At 49.4% G+C, this 21,520-nt stretch overlaps 7 protein-coding genes across 7 annotated transcripts; 2 read left to right on the forward strand and 5 right to left on the reverse strand.

Annotated features, from left to right (window-relative positions):
- Positions 1-964: 964 nt before the first annotated feature.
- Positions 965-2,472, reverse strand: CTAM01_16803 (uncharacterized protein; the record flags this gene model as incomplete). Its single annotated transcript, XM_060532795.1, has 7 exons — positions 965-1,158; positions 1,247-1,331; positions 1,406-1,617; positions 1,683-1,733; positions 1,790-2,028; positions 2,092-2,105; positions 2,182-2,472. 7 exons carry the CDS (start codon positions 2,470-2,472, stop codon positions 965-967), a joined length of 1,086 nt encoding a protein of 361 aa, XP_060372621.1.
- Positions 2,473-4,552: 2,080 nt separating this feature from the next.
- On the forward strand, positions 4,553-6,148 carry CTAM01_16804 (uncharacterized protein; the record flags this gene model as incomplete). The annotated part of the gene is made up of 7 exons (XM_060532796.1): positions 4,553-4,741; positions 4,818-4,854; positions 4,906-4,973; positions 5,039-5,129; positions 5,188-5,284; positions 5,347-5,610; positions 5,677-6,148. The coding sequence occupies 7 exons, from the start codon at positions 4,553-4,555 to the stop codon at positions 6,146-6,148; spliced, it is 1,218 nt and encodes a 405-aa protein (XP_060372622.1).
- Positions 6,149-6,402: 254 nt separating this feature from the next.
- Positions 6,403-7,531, reverse strand: CTAM01_16805 (uncharacterized protein; the record flags this gene model as incomplete). The annotated part of the gene is made up of 3 exons (XM_060532797.1): positions 6,403-6,585; positions 6,647-6,744; positions 6,796-7,531. The coding sequence occupies 3 exons, from the start codon at positions 7,529-7,531 to the stop codon at positions 6,403-6,405; spliced, it is 1,017 nt and encodes a 338-aa protein (XP_060372623.1).
- Positions 7,532-10,813: 3,282 nt separating this feature from the next.
- Positions 10,814-12,729, reverse strand: CTAM01_16806 (averantin oxidoreductase; the record flags this gene model as incomplete). The annotated part of the gene is made up of 5 exons (XM_060532798.1): positions 10,814-11,373; positions 11,429-11,554; positions 11,910-11,940; positions 12,033-12,518; positions 12,643-12,729. 5 exons carry the CDS (start codon positions 12,727-12,729, stop codon positions 10,814-10,816), a joined length of 1,290 nt encoding a protein of 429 aa, XP_060372624.1.
- A 791-nt stretch (positions 12,730-13,520) lies between these two features.
- Positions 13,521-14,272, reverse strand: CTAM01_16807 (DJ-1/PfpI family protein; the record flags this gene model as incomplete). The annotated part of the gene is made up of 2 exons (XM_060532799.1): positions 13,521-14,132; positions 14,195-14,272. 2 exons carry the CDS (start codon positions 14,270-14,272, stop codon positions 13,521-13,523), a joined length of 690 nt encoding a protein of 229 aa, XP_060372625.1.
- Positions 14,273-15,543: 1,271 nt separating this feature from the next.
- Positions 15,544-17,931, forward strand: CTAM01_16808 (fungal specific transcription factor domain-containing protein; the record flags this gene model as incomplete). Its single annotated transcript, XM_060532800.1, has 5 exons — positions 15,544-15,847; positions 15,964-16,152; positions 16,222-16,490; positions 16,542-17,260; positions 17,313-17,931. 5 exons carry the CDS (start codon positions 15,544-15,546, stop codon positions 17,929-17,931), a joined length of 2,100 nt encoding a protein of 699 aa, XP_060372626.1.
- Positions 17,932-19,083: 1,152 nt separating this feature from the next.
- Positions 19,084-20,700, reverse strand: CTAM01_16809 (polygalacturonase; the record flags this gene model as incomplete). Its single annotated transcript, XM_060532801.1, has 6 exons — positions 19,084-19,394; positions 19,498-19,512; positions 19,569-19,963; positions 20,036-20,114; positions 20,168-20,345; positions 20,410-20,700. The coding sequence occupies 6 exons, from the start codon at positions 20,698-20,700 to the stop codon at positions 19,084-19,086; spliced, it is 1,269 nt and encodes a 422-aa protein (XP_060372627.1).
- Positions 20,701-21,520: the final 820 nt, after the last annotated feature.

Raw genomic sequence — 21,520 nt, forward strand, 5'->3', positions numbered from 1 at the left:
TGGTCACGCTAGGTGAGGGTGCCGTGGGGCTGGGCCTCTGCGGCTGAGGTGAGACCGTAGAAGAGGATATGAGCGTGGCGTTCCCTGCTTGGAGCTTGGGGCGCCTAGCGCACGCCTTCCTCGTCTACAAGGAAAAGCTTGGTGTGTTGTCTCAGTGTGGCGGATGGGATGAGGGGGTTCATGCACGTTGAGCTGAGGTGGTGGGACGGCATTTGTCCCCAGCCGATGAAACTTACACGTTCCTCCTCATTTGATATGGCTGGGGGCGGTTGGATCGTGAACTTCAGCCTGTAGTGTTTTGATCTTAGAAGCTACCATGACTTTAAGTGACTGCCTTTCGGATCCTACGAGTAGCCGAGACTGGCCCTAAGGTACGTGGCCTTTCATTCCTGGCTCTCCTCGAGCCGAAGTCGGGTCTGGACAGACGCAAGCCAAAACGTTACGCCGTTCGCCGAACCTGAGCTAAAAAAGAAATCATCTTTTAAGGAGAGAAGAAAGGAGGCTGATCACTTGCACGTGTCGTATGGAGTTCCGACGTTAGCTTTCGGATATCCCGCCGCTGGTGGGGGCTTCCTAAACCCCGGGAGCAAATCGCCAAGGGTTATGGTCCGTCAACGCTGTTTAGCTTGAAAATCACAAAGATCTAAATCTATATTCTTGGTCAGCCTAATGGATGTGTGAATGAGTTAACGAAGCACGCTACCAAGGTCATAACTGCCTGCTGGTGGCAGTCTTGCTCCATCGGGATGGGATAATAGGTTCTCAACGTGTCAGTGAATCCCATCTAGCAGTGTACGTGACGACAAAATGTTTCCACTTCCTCAAGAACGAGAGTCTAATGTCAAATGTTACATTATATTATTACTCCAGGTACTTTCAGTACTTGATGTTAGCGAGGCGTCTGATCGATGCCCTCGCTACAGCATTAGTATTTTCATCGCCTGCAGGCCGTCCCCGGGCACCCTCATTTGTACTCGTAGCAGAAAGGACCCCCGTGAATATCCATCATATCAGCAACAATCATATCCTTGCCGAAATTAGGGTAAGACAAGGGATACTGCAGAGTGATATTCTCGTAGGCGGGATTCGTGGTGTAATTGAACGGATAACCAAATATCACATCCGGGCCGCCGATGTCCGTCTTGCGCGCGGGCCAGTCTGCAACGTTGAAAGTATTGATTAGTACTGCAAGTAATAAACAGAAATGCGACTATCCAGTAAAACAAGAAAGGAAACTTGCCTCTACGCTGCCAGTCATTCCAAACCTTATCCAAAGCGCCATGGATGAAGTAGAAGACGGGATCTCCGGGAGAGGAGTACATGTCAGCACACTAACGGGTGATCACGGGTCAGCCAAGTTGTCAACCAGAAACCATCAGTCTAGCAGGAAGTCACGGCTGCTTACATCGCCAACTGCACCGCCAATGCCAATGTGCAAGCCCGCATGCAAAGTCATGCCGCTAACCTGCATGCTATACCCCTGAATGGCCAGGTTGAATTCGGAAAATGTGGCCGCTGCGAGAGTCTTGTCGATGACCTCGTCACTAAGGGCACTCGTGATGATGGGTAGACTGAAATCGCGGCGCAGGCAGTGGGGTGTTGAGGTGACAGATAATCCTTAGCCCGTCAGCATGGCGAGTTTTAAACACAATCGTCGTCTGAGGCTCGACAACGCAACTTACCAAGGCCCATGGGGACGGTGTGGTTTGCAAATGGTCCTTCCACAATACAGCCTATCCACTCTGTTAGCCAGATGCCACTGTGTCAAGCTCTGGAGTGAAGAAGTTACCGCCGCCGCTTCTGCCCGGGATTGTAATCGGCTTCTGAACCGGGAACTCATCCTTATCGCTCACGTCTTCGATGTATGGTCCGTTGCCTCCGACGCCGTAAACGTTGTCAAATACAGGCGAGTTGACGAAAGTTTCCGCAGTATTGTCTAGGCTGACATCCCAGTACGGAAGTGCGCCGTCATATGAGCATTTGTTGCGTAACTCAGACTCGTACAGGTAAAGCATCCAACGATGCCATCTGGGCACTGTCAGTTGAAACGGACGTCAAACTTGATCCGAGCATTGCACATCTTCTACTCACGGGAGAAATGGACCCTGTCACGATCAACCGTTAGACTTTCCAATTCTAATATAGCCTTACTTTGGCTAAAGCATTGAGGGTAGAACTTACGTTAAAATGCACCTTCTGCGTCATGTAGATATGCATACCCTGGAAATCATCGAAGCGAGACTTTGCCCCAGGCCAAAGATCGTTTCCCTCTGACGGCAGAGCCATTAGGCACTTGACGGAGCGAATGTAATCCAGACGTTGGTCCAGGGACAGCTGCCGCCACTCATGTCTGACGAGAGGGTTGCGGCAACATCCTGAGTGAGTTCCATTCGTAGGAGCGGCAGCGATTCCCTGCAGTTGGAAGCCCGCAAAAGACGCGGCAGCCAAGATAAGTGACGAGAGAGACCACATGGCGGAAGTCTAGATGAAGGCGATAGAGGCCGTTGCGAGAGATTTGTTGAATGTGAGGCTATCTTCACGCGCGACCAATCATAGGACTCGTCCGATCAATTGGGGATGGACTTCGAGCGAGCTTCTGAGATGGGCATACGCAGCCTTTTGGTAGCAAAGCGCTAGGTCGAGAGGAACCGGATATCAACTTTCACCCCGAGAGATACTGGTCTTGTCGGTCCATGTCGGGCCATGGATCGCGACCCTGGTTGCAGGACACCGGGTTGTGGGATGTAACCTTGCCATCGACTCAGTAGTGGATGTGGCAACGGAGCTTTCGGGAAGCAGTTGAGTTGCAACTTGCAACTTAGCCGGCCGACCAAACATCAATGTTTATCAGAAATATGATACTCGAAGGATCGCTCGGGCTGTGCCGCAATCCATGGGCCCTTCCTCTGTGCTGGATCGCAAACTTGACTCAGCTTCTCGTCACATGAATTTGAAGAAAAGGTTTCGAATCGCAAATCTTCAACAGAGAAGAATGAAATGGTTTTGCTAAAGGGGCTAAAATGATTCGTCGGTATGTCGGCCGCTCCTCGGGGGAGGACAGCGCCGAATGCTGGAAAAGACGAACATCCTTGCAATCTGCAGGCAAAGGAAAGGAACCTGCAGGATGCTTGCGTTAGTGTGCGGCGTCGAAAGAAGGTTGGTACACTATCCCTGCCAAGGTCTCCGTGAACGTTCGTGGCTGGTTCCCTGTCCAATCGTATGAGCCCCGGGTCACGAAGCTCTCTCCAACCAACTCCGCGTTGCTAATAGCTAGAAATGCCACTTTGACGGGGCTCTCGTGCCTGATGTTGAGTTGACCCCAAAGTCTCAAATACATTGCGACTTCCACAATGCCACAAAGCTTCTCAAGTGAATTAGAGAGGCTTCATGGCAGAAGTTAGGTTTTCAGAATGCAAACTTGCAGTCGTGGCATCAAATCTGGAGTAGCTGTGTTGGTTCGTGGCGTTGGTGGAGCCATCCCGTAGGGACAGTATAAGCGACCCTATCACAACCACAACATGTAGGTAATCGTAAGATGTACACCAAAAGAGCAAGAAAATGTCTGCCGTTTGTTGGTTGTTGACTGTTGGTTGTCGCTGGCAAGGGTTTCTAGATTGGCCTTCCAAGTTGGGTCATCATCTCCGCTCGTTTTCTTTGGAGCCGAACGCAAGGTAACCGGATAAGCTGGCCGATTGGAATGATTTCTGACCATCACTTGGCAGATACGCCTCCATGTTGAAACCGACTGCGTTCTAGTTGGCCCTTCGGAATGTGGGAGAAATAGGCACGGTCTGGGAAGAGTCTCCTATGAATTGAGATCTTTATGCCAATGTTCGATGGTTCATGGACATGTTGATATTGATTGGGTGCCACTGAAAATTCTTGGCTAATCCCACAAACCCGGAATTAGTGCCTCTATTGATGAGCTGTTGGTTTTGATCATAATCTAGATGATACTGCAACTCAGACCTGGGTCGTCCTCACCAATTGCTTTCAAAGCTCTGGTACAGGCAAGTAAAGTAGATGCGGTTCCGAGAGGATCTGTGGAGAAGAAGATTAGCAGAAGAAGCAGAGCGCCTCGTTCGCACCAGCTCAGGTCATCATATATTGCGTTGGATGCAAAGGCAATTTCACATTCAGATAAATGCCAGCAGTGACTCGAACCGCATTTCATAATTTACCGACGCAGGTACGGATACACCGGATGAGTCGGGTACCTACACGGAGATCCATGTCCGAAGTGCATTCCTCGGTAAATCCTATGGTAGACACAACCAAGTCATATTTCGCGATGTATGTGTGCGGCACGGTGATGATGAAGAGACTCCTTGGCTTGGTACTTATGCATTGAAAAAATCCCATACCCTGGTACTCGGGCGGCCTGCAGTCTACGCATCTGCTCGATTGCGAATTCTTCCTTTGTTATTCTGGAGTCCAGACATGGTACTCGCTGTTTGAATTCCATTTCTCCTTCTTTTCTGTCCCTTGCCTTTTTTCTGGTGTTTCTCTTTCCTCGCTTTTCGAGTTTCCCCGCGGCTGCAATATCAGCAAGATGGCAGCGACAGCAGCAACCTCACCGCTTCACTTCACGGAATCTCCAGGATATGCTGGGCCCAAGATCTTGCAACTGAATATTGCGCTCATAGTTTGCACTTCTATAATAGTGGGATTGAGACAATTTGTCCGCGCTTTCATCGCGAAAGCCTTGGGTTTGGACGACGTCCTGGCATTCCTCGCATGGGTTAGTCGCCACCTCACCGTTTGACTGGATGAAGATGAGTTACTTGGGTCTCTGACTGAGATTTGCGCACATCTAGGCAGTACTGACTTCAGAGTCTGCTATGGATATCTGGCGTGAGTTCATGTAATATCAAAAAAGACGATTCATAACTAATGCCATCTCAGTGGTGCAATATGGAAGTGGCGCGCATCTCAAGTATATCCCGAAGGCTGACTTCACAACATGGTTCGAGGTGAGTCTGAACTGACAAGTCTTCTTTCATCCCTCCAAAGATGCTCATAAGTCTTTTGATTGTAGGGAATTGTCACGAATGGCCTGCTCTACCTCATCGGTACTGGCCTAATGAGACTCTCAATCGTTGCCTTCCTGCCACGCTTGAGCCAAGACAGTATGCATTCAATACGATCTCACTACCAGTATCACTTAAAACCTAATATCATGCACAGGAACCTTCATTATTCTATCCTACACGACGGGATTCTTCGTCATAGCGCAGACACTGGGATGTGTCATCTACCGCTTGACCCAGTGCAGCCCTCTCTCGTACGTCTCTCCTAAGTCACCTGTCATAAGGCCACCAATCTCTGACAGTTGTTCTTCGATAGGCATTTGTGGAAGCCGCCCTTCTTTCCTGGAAAGAACTGTGTCCCGTCCGAATACCAAAACACTATGATGGTGGTGCACCAGATCGTCGGCTTGGTCCTGGACTTCTGCCTCATGGGCTTACCTATCTGGGTGATCTACACCAAGATGCTCTGGTCGAAGAGGGCATTCCAGGTGATATGTGTCTTCAGCGTCGGCATCTTTGTTGTGGCTACTGGCTGCGTTCGTCTGGCAATGATGAAGAAGAGTCAATTTCTCTCTGACCCGTAAGTCTGGCCTTGCAGGCCACTCTGCTAGGAACACCGAGATACACAGCTAAGAACAGTCGCTAGGACGTTTAACATGTCCACGATTGGTATCTGGACCAACCTTGAGGGGCATGTCGGCCTATGGGTCGCGTCCTTCCCAGCACTCCAGCCGCTCATCCGCATCATGTCTTTCAAGCTGGGCTTCCGCAGCAAGCTACAAAGTTACGGAGGAGAGGGGCCATCTGGGACTGGCGGTGGTGGTATGCGTTCAAAGACAGGGCCATGGTTGAGTGTGCCCAGGAGCCAGGCCGGTTACATTCGCAATGGTAGTGGCTCCGACGCCGCTGATAATCACAGCGAACGGGGTCTTGTACCACATTACAAGGGGTACGACGGCACAGAGATGGACATCATAAATGCGACGGATGGTAAGGTATCAAGGATCCAGAAACAAGTTGAGGTTGAAGTCAGAGTGGACAAGGCGTTGGCTCGGAGCGAACGGCCGACTTACACATCTGGACAGGGTTCCAAGAGTTGGATCTCAACGACGACATAAGAGAGAGATCATGTCAATGCTATCACGCAAAGCCTGCCGATTCATGGAGTAACAAATCGTGTAAAAACTATTGCATTCAAATGGGTATATCTAAACTGCGGATGTTTTCTGAACCGGCCAAACTTCCAAGATCACATGTGTAACTCAGGCGCGGCGCACCTCTCATGGCTGCCTGTCAATCTGAAGCCACTTACATGCCTCTGCTGACTTCTGAATCGTAGTAAATGGATCTAAGCCAGAGTTTCACACAATTCTTACATAGATGAATAGGTGTAACAGAGAGGGCCACTCAGGGTGTCCATGTAATCCTTGACAACGGGTTCGACGTCGACGAGTTCCAAAACGGGCATGGTATCTGTGATGGAGGCGGAGATGGTCTTGTCCGCGTTGTTGAAGCCTGCGTAATCGGCGAGGCGGGTGGCGTTACGGCCTTGCCACTGCGAAGGAAATCAGATACTGCATCTTGTGTAATTCCACTCAGCTGTGTGCGGGACTTACCTTGGCCCAGGCACGGTCAACATTGCCGTGGTGAAGGAAAAAGAGAGGCTCGTTGGGCGAGGTGGCGGGACCCATGTCGCCAAAGATGATGCTGTGAACTGCAAGTCTGTTAGCATGACCGAAGTTAAGTAAGAAAAGAGATGACATACTCTGCGCATGCGGCAGTCCCTCGAGCATGGAGACCATATCGGGGAACCTGTCGAAACCGTAGATGGTGTTCATGGTCCTCGAGTTGTATGCTCCCGCCTGCATATCACCAATAATAGGATCGCCATTCGCGTCATTACCCTCGCCGCCGTTGAACTCGCGCGTGAAGCAGTGCAGTCGGTTTCCGGGCGTGTTCATATCAGGCCACCCCATAGCCAATGTCAAATTCGTGTTGGCAAACGGACCGTCGATGACGCACCGCTGAAAGCCCGGCACGTCGCTACTTGTGCGCTTGCCATCGCCACCGAAGCCAGTGACGGGATCGAAGACGGGGGAGTGCTGTGTATCGAGCGCGTCGGCGTCGATGCTCCAGTCCCAGTAGGGCTGCGTTCCCTTGAAGCCGCACTCGGACCGGAGGAGATCCTCGTGTAGCTTGACGTACCAGCGGTGCCAGGGCAGGAAGTTTGCGACAAAGTGGATGTCGGTGTTGAGAGCGAAGTGGGTGTAGACAAGGTCGTCCATGCGCGTTGTGACGGCGTCGATGGCGGCGTATTTGGCTTTGGGGAGGTTGCGGAGGCACACGGCGGCGCGGATGTACTCTGCTTTCTCGGCTGTGGTGAGTTCACGCCATTCTTTGCGGACCTCTGGATTTGTGCAGGTGGTGTCTGCGCGAGGGATTGCGGTTGCGGCGGCCGTTGCTGCGAGCGAGAAGAGGGTGAGGAGCGAGCTGGACAGCATCGTGGAGTGAAGGGATGGTTGAACGAGTGACGGATGGGTTGATTTGTAACGAAGGACGGCCCAAGCCACGAGCCGATAGGAGATGTGAGGATGGCGATAGAGCGAATACGTTTGACAACTGGTCAGAAGGTAGAGGAGAAGCCGGCATCGTGGCCATGACCACCTCTTATGTCTGCTGTCCTACGAGATGCCCTGCTTTGAGGCGGGTCCCTCCGCCTAGTCTTGGTCCCTTCGTAGTGGATGATATGGATGCCGTTGATCTAACTTCGGTGTTGACCCATGCGGTCCGGCTCTGATGTCACACGGTGGCCCGTTCTACGCTCTTGGCATGCTCGTGTTCAAAATGCGGCTCGTCAACCCAAGTAGACGTCCGGGATGTTCCTCTATTTCCCCGCGCTAGAACCAGTTGGCCCCTTTCTGATGCCTTGGCATGTTCGTGTTCGCCTGCAAGGAGACCTACCAATGGGACTGGCTTCGGTTTCTTGACCCGGAACCTTGGTCAATTCGTGTTTCGCCGTTCTTCTCCCTGTTGAGAACCCACTAGGGCGTGGAAGCATAAACGGGATAAGATTGTGACTAGGATGAGGCGGATGGAGCTACTCCATACTAATGTCGTATTAATAGCCCATGGGGCCCCACGTTAAATCTCTGTCCTGGGAAGCCGATGACCATGCTAGGAATTAAAGGCGTTTAAAAGGCATTTTGAATGGCACATGTAGCAAAGCTTGAGTACAGACTAGTATGGCGGGATTTCTTGCGGCGACCTGAAGAAATTTAGAACCTCTGTCTCAACTACCTTACTTTGCACCGAGTTCGTGCGGACATAGTGCTAACTGGCTACGGCCAAGACAAGTTCCCCTCAAGTGGAATCAACACAATCAGCTTCAGAATTCTCCAGCGAGAAAGCTTGCCAAGACGAAAACTACATAAGTTGCTGGCCGAAGTTAACCATTAGGCCGGCCATGCCGTTATATATGCGTGGTCATGAGGTTCGGGAATTCTTCCACGAAGGCCCCGGGTGAGCCGAGATTGGATTTGTGGCGGAGGGCTTGTTTTGCTGGTGAGGCGGTGCTGTCCGTGCATGCCCACTAAGACTTAGGTTGCATTAGTCATATGTTAGTTACTTAACTTGTCAACCTAGTCGAAGACAGCAAAGTTCGCCTGCTCGGCCACATCGTGTAATATCGGTGAAACTTCAAAAAAATTCAGACAGTGTCAAAAACATACAACACCAGGTATTCGCTGGTCGTCACCGACCCAACTACTAATCCGGCCCTCATTGGCTTATCTATGGGAGAGCGGACGGGATCCCGAGTTTTCCAATGGGTATGGTCGTATGTGACAGGTTGAACGAAAATGACGGTAGACAAACCAAGCATGTCGCACCAACGCTCGCATCGCAGAGAGAACCACAGTCGCGAGTTGCCCTTTGGATCAAAACATCATCATCTGCTGCCACTCCAGGAACATGATGTGTACACTTTAGATTCAAGAAGTCTTAATCACTTGGCCTTTGGGGGGGGGGGGGGGGGGGGTGGCAAATTCTGGTGGTAGCGGATAATCACATTGCTCCGGATTCCACGTTTGTCAAGAGACAGACTGCGCCAACCTTCTACCTTACTGCGAAAGAGCCTAACCTGCTGGGCGTGCGAAGGGATAACGCTCTTGAGCATGCTGCATACTTGGGATATCTAGACGCGAAGAAACTTTATCCTGATGTCCAAGCCACCCCCCTTGAGAAATACGTTGAGGAATTGATCGAGCGAAGTAAGCATAGGGTTCCAGTGTAGATGACCCACTGGTTGCAATTTGTTGAACCCCGATGGTTGTCCGTTCCTGCTACAATAGATTTCTTCAGTCCGGAGATCATGGAGACTTCCTCGGGCTTGAGATTGTCCAGGACCCAAGAACTGGATTCCTGTGCTTAGTATCGTCTATACCATGCATACTCTGCGAACTTTGTGCAGCCACCGAAAAGAGGCAGTGAGTAATGTGGTTAAAGAAGTATGTGTGAACTTTCAGTCCGGTTCTTGGTTCGCAGCTTGCGCTATTTCAGATAGGAATTTTATTAGTCTGGAACCGACTTTGGATTCTATCTCGATTTTGATTGGGTAGGGGAGAAAAGTCGTGATTGTCTCATGTTCCGGTACACCACGTTAAAACGGGTTGCCTTCCGCACAAATGGCGAGAAGAGACTTCCGAAAAGACCCAGACTAGCCCGAAGTCCTTGACAAGTCGAATGACCGATTATCTTGCGTCGGTACTGCGGTTTGATACTGCTGAGGATCAAAGTCCCCTGTCAGGCAGCGTATCAGCCATCTTTCGGCTTGATGTTAGAGCCTATTACCCTAGACAAAGCCTATCGAGTTGATGGTCAGTGGCTTCAAGCTAGTGCATCAGCAGAATCACAAAGGATCCAAGCCCCGCCTCGTTCGAGCAGCCGAGGCTCGACAGCAGAATAGTCCGATGATAAAGGGTCGTAGGTTCAACCCCTACCTTATCTTAGCTCTACAGCCGTGAGCCCTCCTTGACTAGAAAAGTGAATTACTCCTGATGGTGACTTCTCGGTCTTGCCCCATATGTAAATCCCGGGGATGACGATTTCAGGACTCACCTCGAAGCCTACCTGTTTGATATCCACCTATGTTGCTACACCGTCTCAAAAGCTATCACGTACCTGGCTATTATGAGGAAAACTTATCAGCACTATAAACGGATACCTCATCTTACTTATTCCCTTCGCTTGATTTGCATTTTCATATCTGTTACCTTACTGTATCTTTTACTTCGACTATCACCTTCAATGCTTTGCGAGTCAGACGTCAAAACACATCGTGGTAGACCACCCGAGAGTTATGCGGAGTAGAAAAGCGGCTTACTCAAGCTCCACAACAGGTTGCCCCTCGTTCGCGAGGTCTGGCTAGTATTCCACTCTAGACAGCATTCCACGATCCACAAAACGTCCATCATACGGACGCGCTTCAGCCACCGTTGATAGGACGCTGTCTTGGAGATGCTTTATTGGAACGAATCGCACCAATATCACAGATACCCATGCTCACGTTATAAAGAGCTGAAGGGCTTCAAAAGAGCATAGAAAGTAGATGAACATCACAAGTATGGGCTGTTCAGGGTTGATGAGACAGATAACGGCGAAGACGGATAGACGCAGAAACCCATATCAGTCTATTTAGGGCGTGAGATATCATCTATGTTAAAGCCTGGTGTCCCTCGTGAGTCTTTTCTGCCTGCCAGCAAATTGGTTCCATCTTGTCACTTGTACTAAGTGCGTTTTGCGGGACAAAGTCTCACCCACAAAGGTGATTTTTCCCACACTGCAAAGACTCGTTGATCCATCCAATTATAATCCGTTGCGTTCATGACATCAAAGTGCCACAGGAGTCGAGACATTATGATCTTCATCTCAACGTATGCTAGATTCCTGCCAATGCAGTTGCGTGGTCCGTACTGAAAAGGCTGCGACGCATCTCGTTTATCATTATCGAATCTTGCGTCTTCTCCGATCCAACGCTCCGGCGCGAACTCCTCAGGATTGGTCCAGTTCATAGGACTGTTCGAGGCGGCATAGATCGGAATACTGACAAATGTGCCCTCCGGAAGAAATTCATTGTCAACTGTTGCACCGCCAGGAGGGATAATACGCGGATGAGGCTGTGGTGAAGGGGGGTAGATGCGCAGTGTCTCTTCGATGCAGGCAAGCAGATACCGACATTCGTTGACGCTGATCATTGTGATGTCCTCAGGCCTTTCGAACATCGTCCTGATCTCGGTAGCAAGCTTGTCGTAGACCCGTGGGTGCTTGAGCAAAAGCCAAACGAGACCTGCAAGAAAGTCAATTGATCACACGCCAAAGTATTGGAACAAGATCTTGCTTACCAGAAAGGAGAGTAGCTGTCGTCTCACTTCCTGCACCAATCAGGATTTGTGAGTTTTCTTCTAGCTGGTGGTATGACATTTTGCCAGATTCGTGTGCAGCAATCATCTTTTCCATGAAGTCCGGCACTGGAGGTTGTGTTTTAAGACGATGATTGACTTTTTCCTGAGTGGTGTCAATAGTCAAGCCAAAGAGACACAGAACAGAAGGGATTCAACCTTTTGTAGTGTGTTAAGAGTCGCGACTTGTGTCACTACTTGACTTGGAATCATTCACAGAGAAGCAGGATATTGAGCTAACTTCGGCAGACGGGCAACGACTTGATGCAGCGCCATATTCTTCAGTAATGAGAAGAATATGTTCACCCAGGTGTGCATTTTGGAAGACTCGAGACATTCAAAGGACTCGCCAAAGGCTGATTGCTCAAGTTAGGCATTACCATAAGTAGGAATGAACATTGAGTGGGAACTTATCGTGACGTACTTAAGTAGCCGATGAAGTCAAATGTAAAATACTGCGATTGAGATGTGTTCGATTAGCACATTAACCGTACCACATCGATATCTTCTCATTCGGGCCCAGTCATTAGAATCTCCGGGTACTCACGTTGAACCATTGTACGAGGTCTATAGGCTGTTCGCTCTGGCTGATGCTGTCAAGTCTGTGAAACAAGAGGTCGACATACTCCTGCAGGATTGGTTCCTGTTCTCTCAAAGCCTTTTCGGAGAAACCATGAGCAAAAAGCTTGCGAATGTAGCCATGATAATGACGATCGGCATTGAGAATGACTGGCTCTCCTTTCCACCCCGCGTGATACTTCGGATCCTTTGAGAACTCGAGTTCTCCAGAGGGTTTATGGCCATATATCTCTTTCCACTGACTGGCGTTGATGAATGACAACCCATCTGGCGTGGTTCGGACGACAGGCCCGTACTTGTTATGAAGATCCAAAAGATCCCACGGTGTCTTGCCTTTGTAGTAGGACCAAATAACCCACAAGGGAGTTGCTGCTGCCAGTCGGGGACCCGGATACTTGGCGAGAGGGTGGAAAAATAGGTTGTAGAAGATGAGACATAATTGGTACGTCATAATCTGAAGGATTGCCCGAGTTGTCAGCTGAGTACGGGGGAGTTGAGGTCAAGAGTTGGAAAGCAAGAGAAAGAAAACGCAAAAAAAGAATTACGGCGAGAGAGGGGAGAGTGGTGGTAGTACTGACAAGCGCAATCATAAAACCCATGAACATCCCGACGTGATGCAGAAGTGAAAGCTCAATACTGTTGTCAACTTGATTCTGGACAGCCATGATCGCTAGTGTGTGGTGTTCTCAATATTTTAGCCAGAAATGAGGTAGTCTACGTGAACAACCCTCGGTAATTATAATAATTCTATAACCAAGGAAACGGCAATGCATTCTTGCATCGGTCTTTACTGCTTCGTTCCAGTCCGTACTCCTCGGTTCGCGTTGGAGGCTGATCCCGTTGTTAGAGCAAAGTCGAAGACGATTACCCACAAAATGACGGTGAAGTGGTTTTGCGCTTTGCGCGATTCATCGACATTTCAAGGGTGGGTTGCATGCGGGGAACCTGGAGCGGACTTCATAGAAGCCGTTATCACCGCTAAAACCGTCTACAGCCTCGAAAAGTACACTACCGCTTTAACTCAGCTTACTATCACATTTTGTAGTCGCGTTCCGATGGCCCGTTCTTGTAGATCAGGTTCAGGCACTACGATATCGAGGGTGATAGCAGACAAGGTTTTACTGAACAAAGCGTAAGGCAGATCTGGACGGGCTGCTTAGTTGGCACAGAAGACTCCCAGATCTTCCAGTCTCGCACGACAATATTGCGATAAGACTAACTGTTGGCAGTGCGCATAGTACAAAATAAAAGTCGTGTGAAGCCGCTCGCGCCTCAAGGCTGACTGTAACACACGTAGCAATGCAAACGTATGGCAGCACTGCCGTTGCTGCCGCGTTTATGGGTGTTTCGGGGGGGGGGGGGGGGGTTGTGATGAGGGCGCTCTGCAAGCAGTTGATATGAAAGAAAAGAGAAAACTAGCCATAGTTAAATACATAAACTGTCATTTTGGCAAGAACTAAAGACCCAAGGCTTTAACAATAGCCTGTCCAACGCCGTAGGCAGACGCTGGATTCTGACCAGTAATTATAATGCCATCAGTGACTACCATCTCTCCAAAAGGAGCAGCAGCGGTGGCATATTTGCCGCCCACCTCCTTGATACGATCCTCAAGTAAAAAGTTCATCTCTGAAGTATATCCAGCCTTGCCCTCCTCAATATTGCTAAACCCGGTCACGTGTCTTCCCTCGAGCAAATAGCTGCCGTCGTGATTCTTGACGTTCACGATAGCTCCAGGCCCATGACATACAGCAGCAATAGGTTTGTTCTGTGCGGCAAAGTCGGAGACGAGTTTCAGACTCCCTTGGTCGAAAGCCAGATCGAACATCGGACCATGTCCACCGGGGAAGAAAATGGCGTCGAATTCAGATGCCCTACCAGCATACATGGAAAGGCGTTCAGTGTTTTCCCAAGTGTGTTGATGATTCTTCAGGAAATTCTGAGATGATGGATCGTTGCCGAAGACCTTGACGGAAGCTGGATCAAGGGGTGCAATCCCGCCCTCAAGGGACGCGAAGACCAGCTCCACTCCAGCATCTTTTAGAACATCATATGGATGAGCGAGCTCGGGCTTTGAAGATGTCCATTAGATCTGGGCGGGGAGCAAGTTTTTCAAGAGCGTCGGGGACCTACCAGATACCAGCCAGTGGGCTTGCCGCTCTTTGGGATTGTGCCACAAGAGGTGAGTACAATAAGAACCTTCTTGGTCATATTGAAAGGCTGCTAGGTCATACGCCAATAGTCGGTAAAAAACGAAGGACAACTGAACGTGCAAGGTCAATACATGTGCCGAGTCATGTTAAGCTGAGGTGAATAGAGGGTTTACGTATCATTTTGTATTTGTGTGATGATCCAGACTTGTCTGGGTCTTGCCTTTAGCCAGACGGAAGCTTGGAGTTTGAGAATCACAGATTGCCGACGCTCTCCGAAATCCGTTCGCCCCAAGTCCGACGCAATGATGTTGTGGATGCCAACAAGGTTTGCGATGAGCTCCAAGTGCATTCCGGTACTCTTAGACCCAACTATTCCCGGATTTTACCTAAGTCCATTACCGGTGTAGACACCGTTTTGCGTCCAGTCCATACAGACGGAGAAAATTAATTTCCGCCCCTAAGCTGCGTGCCTAGCAACGTTTATACGAAGCGATCGCCAACAATCACCAGCACTGCCAAGCAGATTTTTTTCAACCCATTGCCGAAGTGCGTCGACTCAGAAAGCTAGCCAGCGACAGTTCATTTTCGAACGATTTCAGTTTGGCCATTGCATCAAACAGCGTGTGCAATCAAGGAGAGTCGGTACGAGAATGGCAGACAAACATGGATCAGAGCCGGCCACGTCAGGCACCAACAATAGCCCAGAACGAGGCAACTCGAGAGAGGTCGCGGAGCGGAGTCCAGACCGTCAGCAACCCCTTCACAATGGAGAAGTTGCGAACCACAAGAGTGACGCGCATCGTCCGCCTCGTCCATTAGCTTGTATTCCGTGTCGACATCGCAAGGTATGTCTATACTTTCCATGTAACTGGTCCGGGTTGTTCCAGGCAGTAGATGATGCGTCTGTCTTGAGTGAAAGTGAAGACAGCGTGTGATTCGCTCAAGCTTTGCCCAGGCTTGTCGTAAGTTGCTGTCGAGGCAGTAGCATCAGGTCGCCTGCACGCCTGAGATGAGACCCAAGGGCATTGACTAACAGTGAACCGGCGATCTGGTATCGCACTTTGCAGGTCAAATGCGATCACAAAACTCCAGACTGCTCCCACTGTCTTAGGTTTGGGCTGCATTGCACCTGGCCTCAGGGCCGACACCCAACACAACGTCGAAGGCTGTAAGTCCTGATCACACAATCTACCTCAGTTCCTCCAACGTGTGTCATGGTGATTCCTGGTGTCCACTGGGTTGCCTATCTGATACTCCGAACATGGGGAATTTTATTAACGTAACTCCGGAAAAAGCCTATACGATCATTCGGCCAAGAGATTGGCTCAAATGGAGTTTTTAGTGGAGGAGGTGTTAATGAAGAATCGACCCGCGACGATATGCCGGGTCAATGACGCCGCGCCGGTCGAAATCAAACCAGAATCAAATGTATCATCGCCAGATACTGCGCTCGACCCACCGGATTCTGCAGTCTCTGCTTCGACAACTGGACTAACACTGCTGTGTCGGAGCGCCACCGATGTGAATTCGCCGACTGGACAATCCGACAAGCGTATATCAATGTCCAGCACCTCCACTGAGGGGATGGCGCATTATGTGAGGGCTCCTCATCCGCAAGTCATCTGCGCAACAGGTAAGTCGGGGATCCCTACACCATGTGAACACACATCCTTGTGTCGTTCACTGACATAAAACGAGTTCCGGAAACGTGATAATCAGCAACACGGTAACAAACTAACCACTGTCTAGGTGCCTGCTCTCTGCTCTCACGCCAAGGTCTAGCACAGGTCGAACGTCTGGTAGGCGACTCAAGACTCACCGATGCACTGAACGACCTCCGACATCAATTTCAAAGCCTGCACTCTGCTTCGTACCTGCAGCCTGAGGATACGAATAACCCACTGCCCGACCATCAAGTCGTTACTGATTGCGTGAATGGTAAAGACGCCATCGTAGTGCATCTAAGTCGCATGACGAGGAACCAAATTTAACTAAAGTGAACCGTAGGATACATGGCAACGACGAACATGAGCATCAGGCTGTTTCAGGAGTCTGAGATACAAACCGCCATGCGATCCTATTTGCTTGGGCAACGCATCGAAGACCCTGGCTGGTGGATGGCTGTAAATGTCATGCTTGCCTATACCCTTCGCAAACAAAGTCGCATGCGCAACAAGGCTGTCTACAAGAAATACATTCACAATGCTCTAGGCATGATTCCCAATGTGCTCATTCGATCGCCTTCGCCATTGACAATCGGCTCGCTCCTATCCATGGTAAATTGAGCGCGTCCTTCGTCTGAAGATTGCCCATACTGAATCTTCCAGGTCCTATTCTACAAGTTCACGTTCGAAAACCATGTTGCCCAGTCTCTTTTGGGTCTCGCTGTTCAGCTTCTTCTGATGTCTGGCTATCACCGTCCAGAAACCTTTCGCACAGCCTTCACTCCGTCTACTTTGAGCCCGTCAGATCGGCTTCATCGTCGTCGGCTTTTTTGGCAGGCTTATATTCTCGACCATGACCTTATGCTTCGTATTGGCCAGCCCCCACTTATCAAGGATGAATTCTTACTCGACCTACCAGAAGAGTATCCAGCAGATGGGTATAGTATGTACCACTTTCCCAATAACGCTTCTCTCAATTTCTTTTTGCAACAGGTCCGTCTAGCGAGGATACAAGGACGGATCTCGTCAGAGCTGTACTCAAGCGCCAAAGTCTCATCATCGGAGCTCGAGGCTCAGATTGTTCGTCTTGACTCTGAACTCGAAGAATGGAGGCGAGGCATCCCGGAGGTGATTCACCCTGAATGCTTCGAATGCCTTGTTGACGGAGACTATAGACGGATGGCTTGTCTTACGACACTGCACTTCACGTACTTTCAACTGGTGGTGGCGATTCATTCCGCAGCGTTCCGTCTTCCATACGTAGAGGATCGAGAAGGCATCCAACCCGACAATATCGGTCCTTCTCTGGCTCTCTGCGTCTCTGCCTCTCGAGCGGCAATTTCACTCCTTGGATATCATCAGACAGAACATCCGTACACACCGTAAGCCGCACTATCTTATAGCCAGCTGAGCCGACCTAATAATGCGATCCAGATACCTCCTTTACCAGGTAGCTTGGTCCGCAGACGTTCTATTCGTCAACATTCTCCACAATAAGATGGCTTCCAGTGCCACGCAAGACCTCAGTCTTCTCAGCGCTGTGATCTCCTTCTTTCAGAAGTACGATCCAGATCACCAATCGGTCATATTGTATCACATTATTCGTATCATGGTTGACGTCGCTTCTTCTATCCTGAATGACACTGCTGTCCTTGCGACAAACCCGCTCTCCATCGGTCCTACATCACATAATGCACAGGTTTCAATATTCGCGCCTATCGATGGCGTACCAACTACAAGATCAATGACCTCTGAAGAGTATACCAGCTTTTCTTCAGCAGATACTACCGCCATGAAAACAACAGCCGCTGTCCAGCCGGGCAATGTTAGCAGCAACTGCGACGCAGCAGGATTTATTAGGGTTACCTCAGCGGCTGATATTGAACAGTACCCGCAGTTGGATGTGGTCAGCATGGCCAGCACAACAACACCCGAGGCTCCGTTCTTTGGCGGGGTTTTGGATGTGGCAAATTGGGGATTGCCAATGGAGTATCATCCGCAACTTTGGCAATGCCAGGAGGTTCTGAACCACAGCCATTCTGATCAGGATTAACATTACTACCTATATTCATCTGCGGGCAAGTTCTTTCTGTTTCTTTCTGTTCTTGATCCCGTGACTCTTACGCAACACGTTGAGTCATTGTCAGCATTACATGCTTCAGAGGCACATTCTATGGGGCAACTTAATCAGAGTGAGAGAAGATGAGACTAGTGGTAGCCTCTGGGCTTCAACAGTGGGCTACACACGCCCTCGTGGCGTTGACACGCGCCACAGGCGGGTCAGTGCTATAGTTGTGTGGCAGCTGGATACACTGAACATAGACGAATAAAAATCATTGCTGGTGGGAGACTGCACATTTCGACAGGTTAGACACGGAAAAACCCATATCAGATGAGCTTACTGAGTGCCACCCCCGGTTCATATGCGTGACAAGTTAGAAGACAACAGCTGTTCAAGTGCTCATCCAGATTTCCAGAGTTCTTTCACCCTACTGGACTTCACCCCGCTATGTTGCAGCAGACAAGACGGTTGTGCTGGAGCAGAAAGCAGCCGGAATCGGTAGCTGCAATCACCTGCAGACCTTGAACATAAGACCCCTTCTGCAGTCAAATTCAGCCGGACAAGGTCCACCTTCTTTAACAACTCTCATCTACCGCCGAATGCATCTCCTTTCTGGAAATACTTTTCTCGATTGTGAGACTAACGTAACGTGTTTTCAGTCAATAACTAGGTACTCGCCATCGATTCACTATCTCACGGGATACCGGAACCCGTTACGTATCGAAAGAAGTTATCCAAGCGTTATCTCCTTTGCTACATATAGATGCACGTTCATTGCTATCTTTTTCCTCTCATATTGATTCTCGTCACTTTATCATGATCATCAAAGCCTCGATCTTTTTTGAACTCAGTTTGCGGTTGTAAATATAAGACATTTTACCTGATATTTGGAACATTTTGTCAAATTTGTATTTGTTTGAGGAATATCAAAATATGGAAAGAAAGAGATAGGCAAAAACTGATGATCCCTGCTCCCCTGCGATCTTACAAGCATAGAGCCCCCGGGGAATTTTCATAGGCTGCCGCATGTAACTATAAGTTAAGTAGGCCATAAGAATCGGAAGTATAGGTTAACCCTATCATAGCTGATGGTATCCTTTCTCCTCCTTGACAGCCCTATAGGCAACCCTATCAAACAAGAGCTCAGCAACTGAATCCCTCAGGTTCATTCACGTTGCTGCATCTATATCCTGTCGCAGAAGTCGGGGGATCGACACTGATGTCGGTGAAGTTCATATTCTGTATCCGGACATCGTCACATCCGCCGTGAGCCCGACTGCATTGCAAGTAGGCGACGCGGCTTCCTTGGAGTGTGCCACGGAAGTTGGTGAAGCTTATGTTGGAGATATCGAACAAAGACGAGCTGCAATTGCCCTGCTGACCGTTGTAGGTGATGCATTGCATCACGTATATGGGAGCCTGTTCTGCGTCGTAAATGGTTACATTATCCCAACCTAAGGGAATATCAATTAGCTCCACCATCCTAGTCCCGGACGTCATGGGGATATTTATTTTGGATAGCTCTCCATAAGGTAGCTTTCACTGGCTTCAACTTACTGAGATTCTTGGCATCTGAGTGGAAAAGTCAGCTCATTCTCAACTCGACGTTGTAGGAAGTCACGCCTTACATCCTAGGCCACCGCCACCGCCATTTGGTGGATATCCGAGCTGCGTACCAGTCCACGTCTTGATGCGACCGGCATATCGAGATCCATGGGCCAAGACGTTTCTGACCGTTACGTTCTCGATGGCCTCAAACCGGCCAGCATACTGCCCAATGCTGCCAATAGCAACGCCCTGACCGTCGTGGAATTCCACGTTTTCAATGAGAATGTTTGTAGAGTTAGCTTTGACCGCGATGCAGTCGTCTCCATTTTTGATTATCCAGCGACGAAAGTGGACATTATCCGAGAACATGGTGTTAGCCCCGTCGGTATTACGAGCCGGGTTTCTGTTGGAGCTTGTGTTGTTGACATAGATGTCTTGAAGGAGAACACGTTTGGACCGCGTGATTGTGACCGTCCTATTCCGAGAAGTTGATACAAGTCCACAAAGCTGTATAGAAGCAAAAGAACGGAACATTCTGGCAACTTACCACATTTGAGCCTGGACAAATCGAAGACCCTCAAAGACCGAGTCTTCAGCCCCGTCAAGCAAGAGAGCATGAGGTCGGTCTACTTCGAGTAAGACAGTTGCATTCGTCAACACCGTACAGAGCATGACTCACTGGGGTAATTCGACTCTCCCTTGACCAAGTCATACCAAGTCTGGCCATTTCCATCAAACGTGCCATAGCCAAAGCCGCTCACATCGAGATGCTTTCCTCCAAGCACCCAGGCGGCGGTTTGATTTTGGTAGCCAATTGGCAGAGAATTCGCTAGCCAGTACGTTGTGTTCTTGCTCCACTGTATTTCAAGTCAATCTCTTAACGTCAAAAGACTACGATAAATCACGCTCATCGTCACATACTAGCAAAGTCCCTTTGATATCAATCTTGACGTTGTTTAGATCAACAGTTTTCATGACTTGGCCGATGTGATACGTGACGTTCTCAAAGATGATATGTCCGTCAGTCTTGCACTTGTCAAAAGCAGCAAGGATGGCGGGCGTGTCATCAGAGCCGTTACCGTTGACAGGCACTACACAACGTGTAGACTTTTCCTGTCGTCGATCAAGACCTTGAACCGGACCGAGCTGAGCGAGAGCATTGGCTAAGCCAGCTACGAACGCCACTGTCGAGATGAATCGATTGAAGAACATAGTGAGATGGTACAAGTAAGAGGTCAGTCGATGCTAGGTATGATGACAAAGTTTCTCGCATTTGTGGGTGAGGTAGACTTGAATTTATAGATATCCTGAATTCCTGACGAAATACACGAAGCCCGGATGAGTCGACTATCAGAGTCTAATTCAATGTTCATGACTTTGACAAGTGCCGAAATAACGAGTATCCATTCACCCGTGTACCAAAACGCATACATCGAAGGCCTCGGTAGGCCATGTACATCAAAGTCTAGACAGCTACAAGACTAATTCATCGGAGCAAAATAGAGCGACTCGGTCAAAGGGAAAAGAAAGGATTAGTGCAAATCCGGACGATCAACCTGTTGCCCATCCCCAAAGAGGGCCGAAAAGGCCGATTTGACCAATTTTGATGACTTAGCCCAGAAGTATTTGAAGGCTCGATTAGGATGTGAGTCCTACCCAGATACGAAAATAACTGCTTTGGCGTCAGTAAATCAGAACACGAAAGTTTTCCGTGACTTTACTTGAGCACAATTAACGGAAATGAATCCGTTGAAAGATGCAAAATGGTTCGCGGAATAAGTTCATCACAGTGTGTCGGGACTAGATACTCCATCGAATATTGTGGTAAGTCAACATACCCACTTCCTGGCACCCCCCTGTTTCTGGCACCCACAAAAACGCGAAAATCCACCACAACCCAATGCCCACCCCCAACCTCCTTTTATCACAACATTTTCAATTCGCGTCCAAATGGGCTCATCTTTTGCACATGTCTTCTTCTATATATAATGCCTCAATATACCGAAGATCAGCTTCGTCAGGCTCTCGAGGA

Source organism: Colletotrichum tamarilloi, assembly GCF_030869305.1.
Source record: "Colletotrichum tamarilloi strain Tom-12 chromosome Unknown Scaffold_265.1, whole genome shotgun sequence".
NCBI lineage: Eukaryota > Fungi > Ascomycota > Sordariomycetes > Glomerellales > Glomerellaceae > Colletotrichum > Colletotrichum tamarilloi.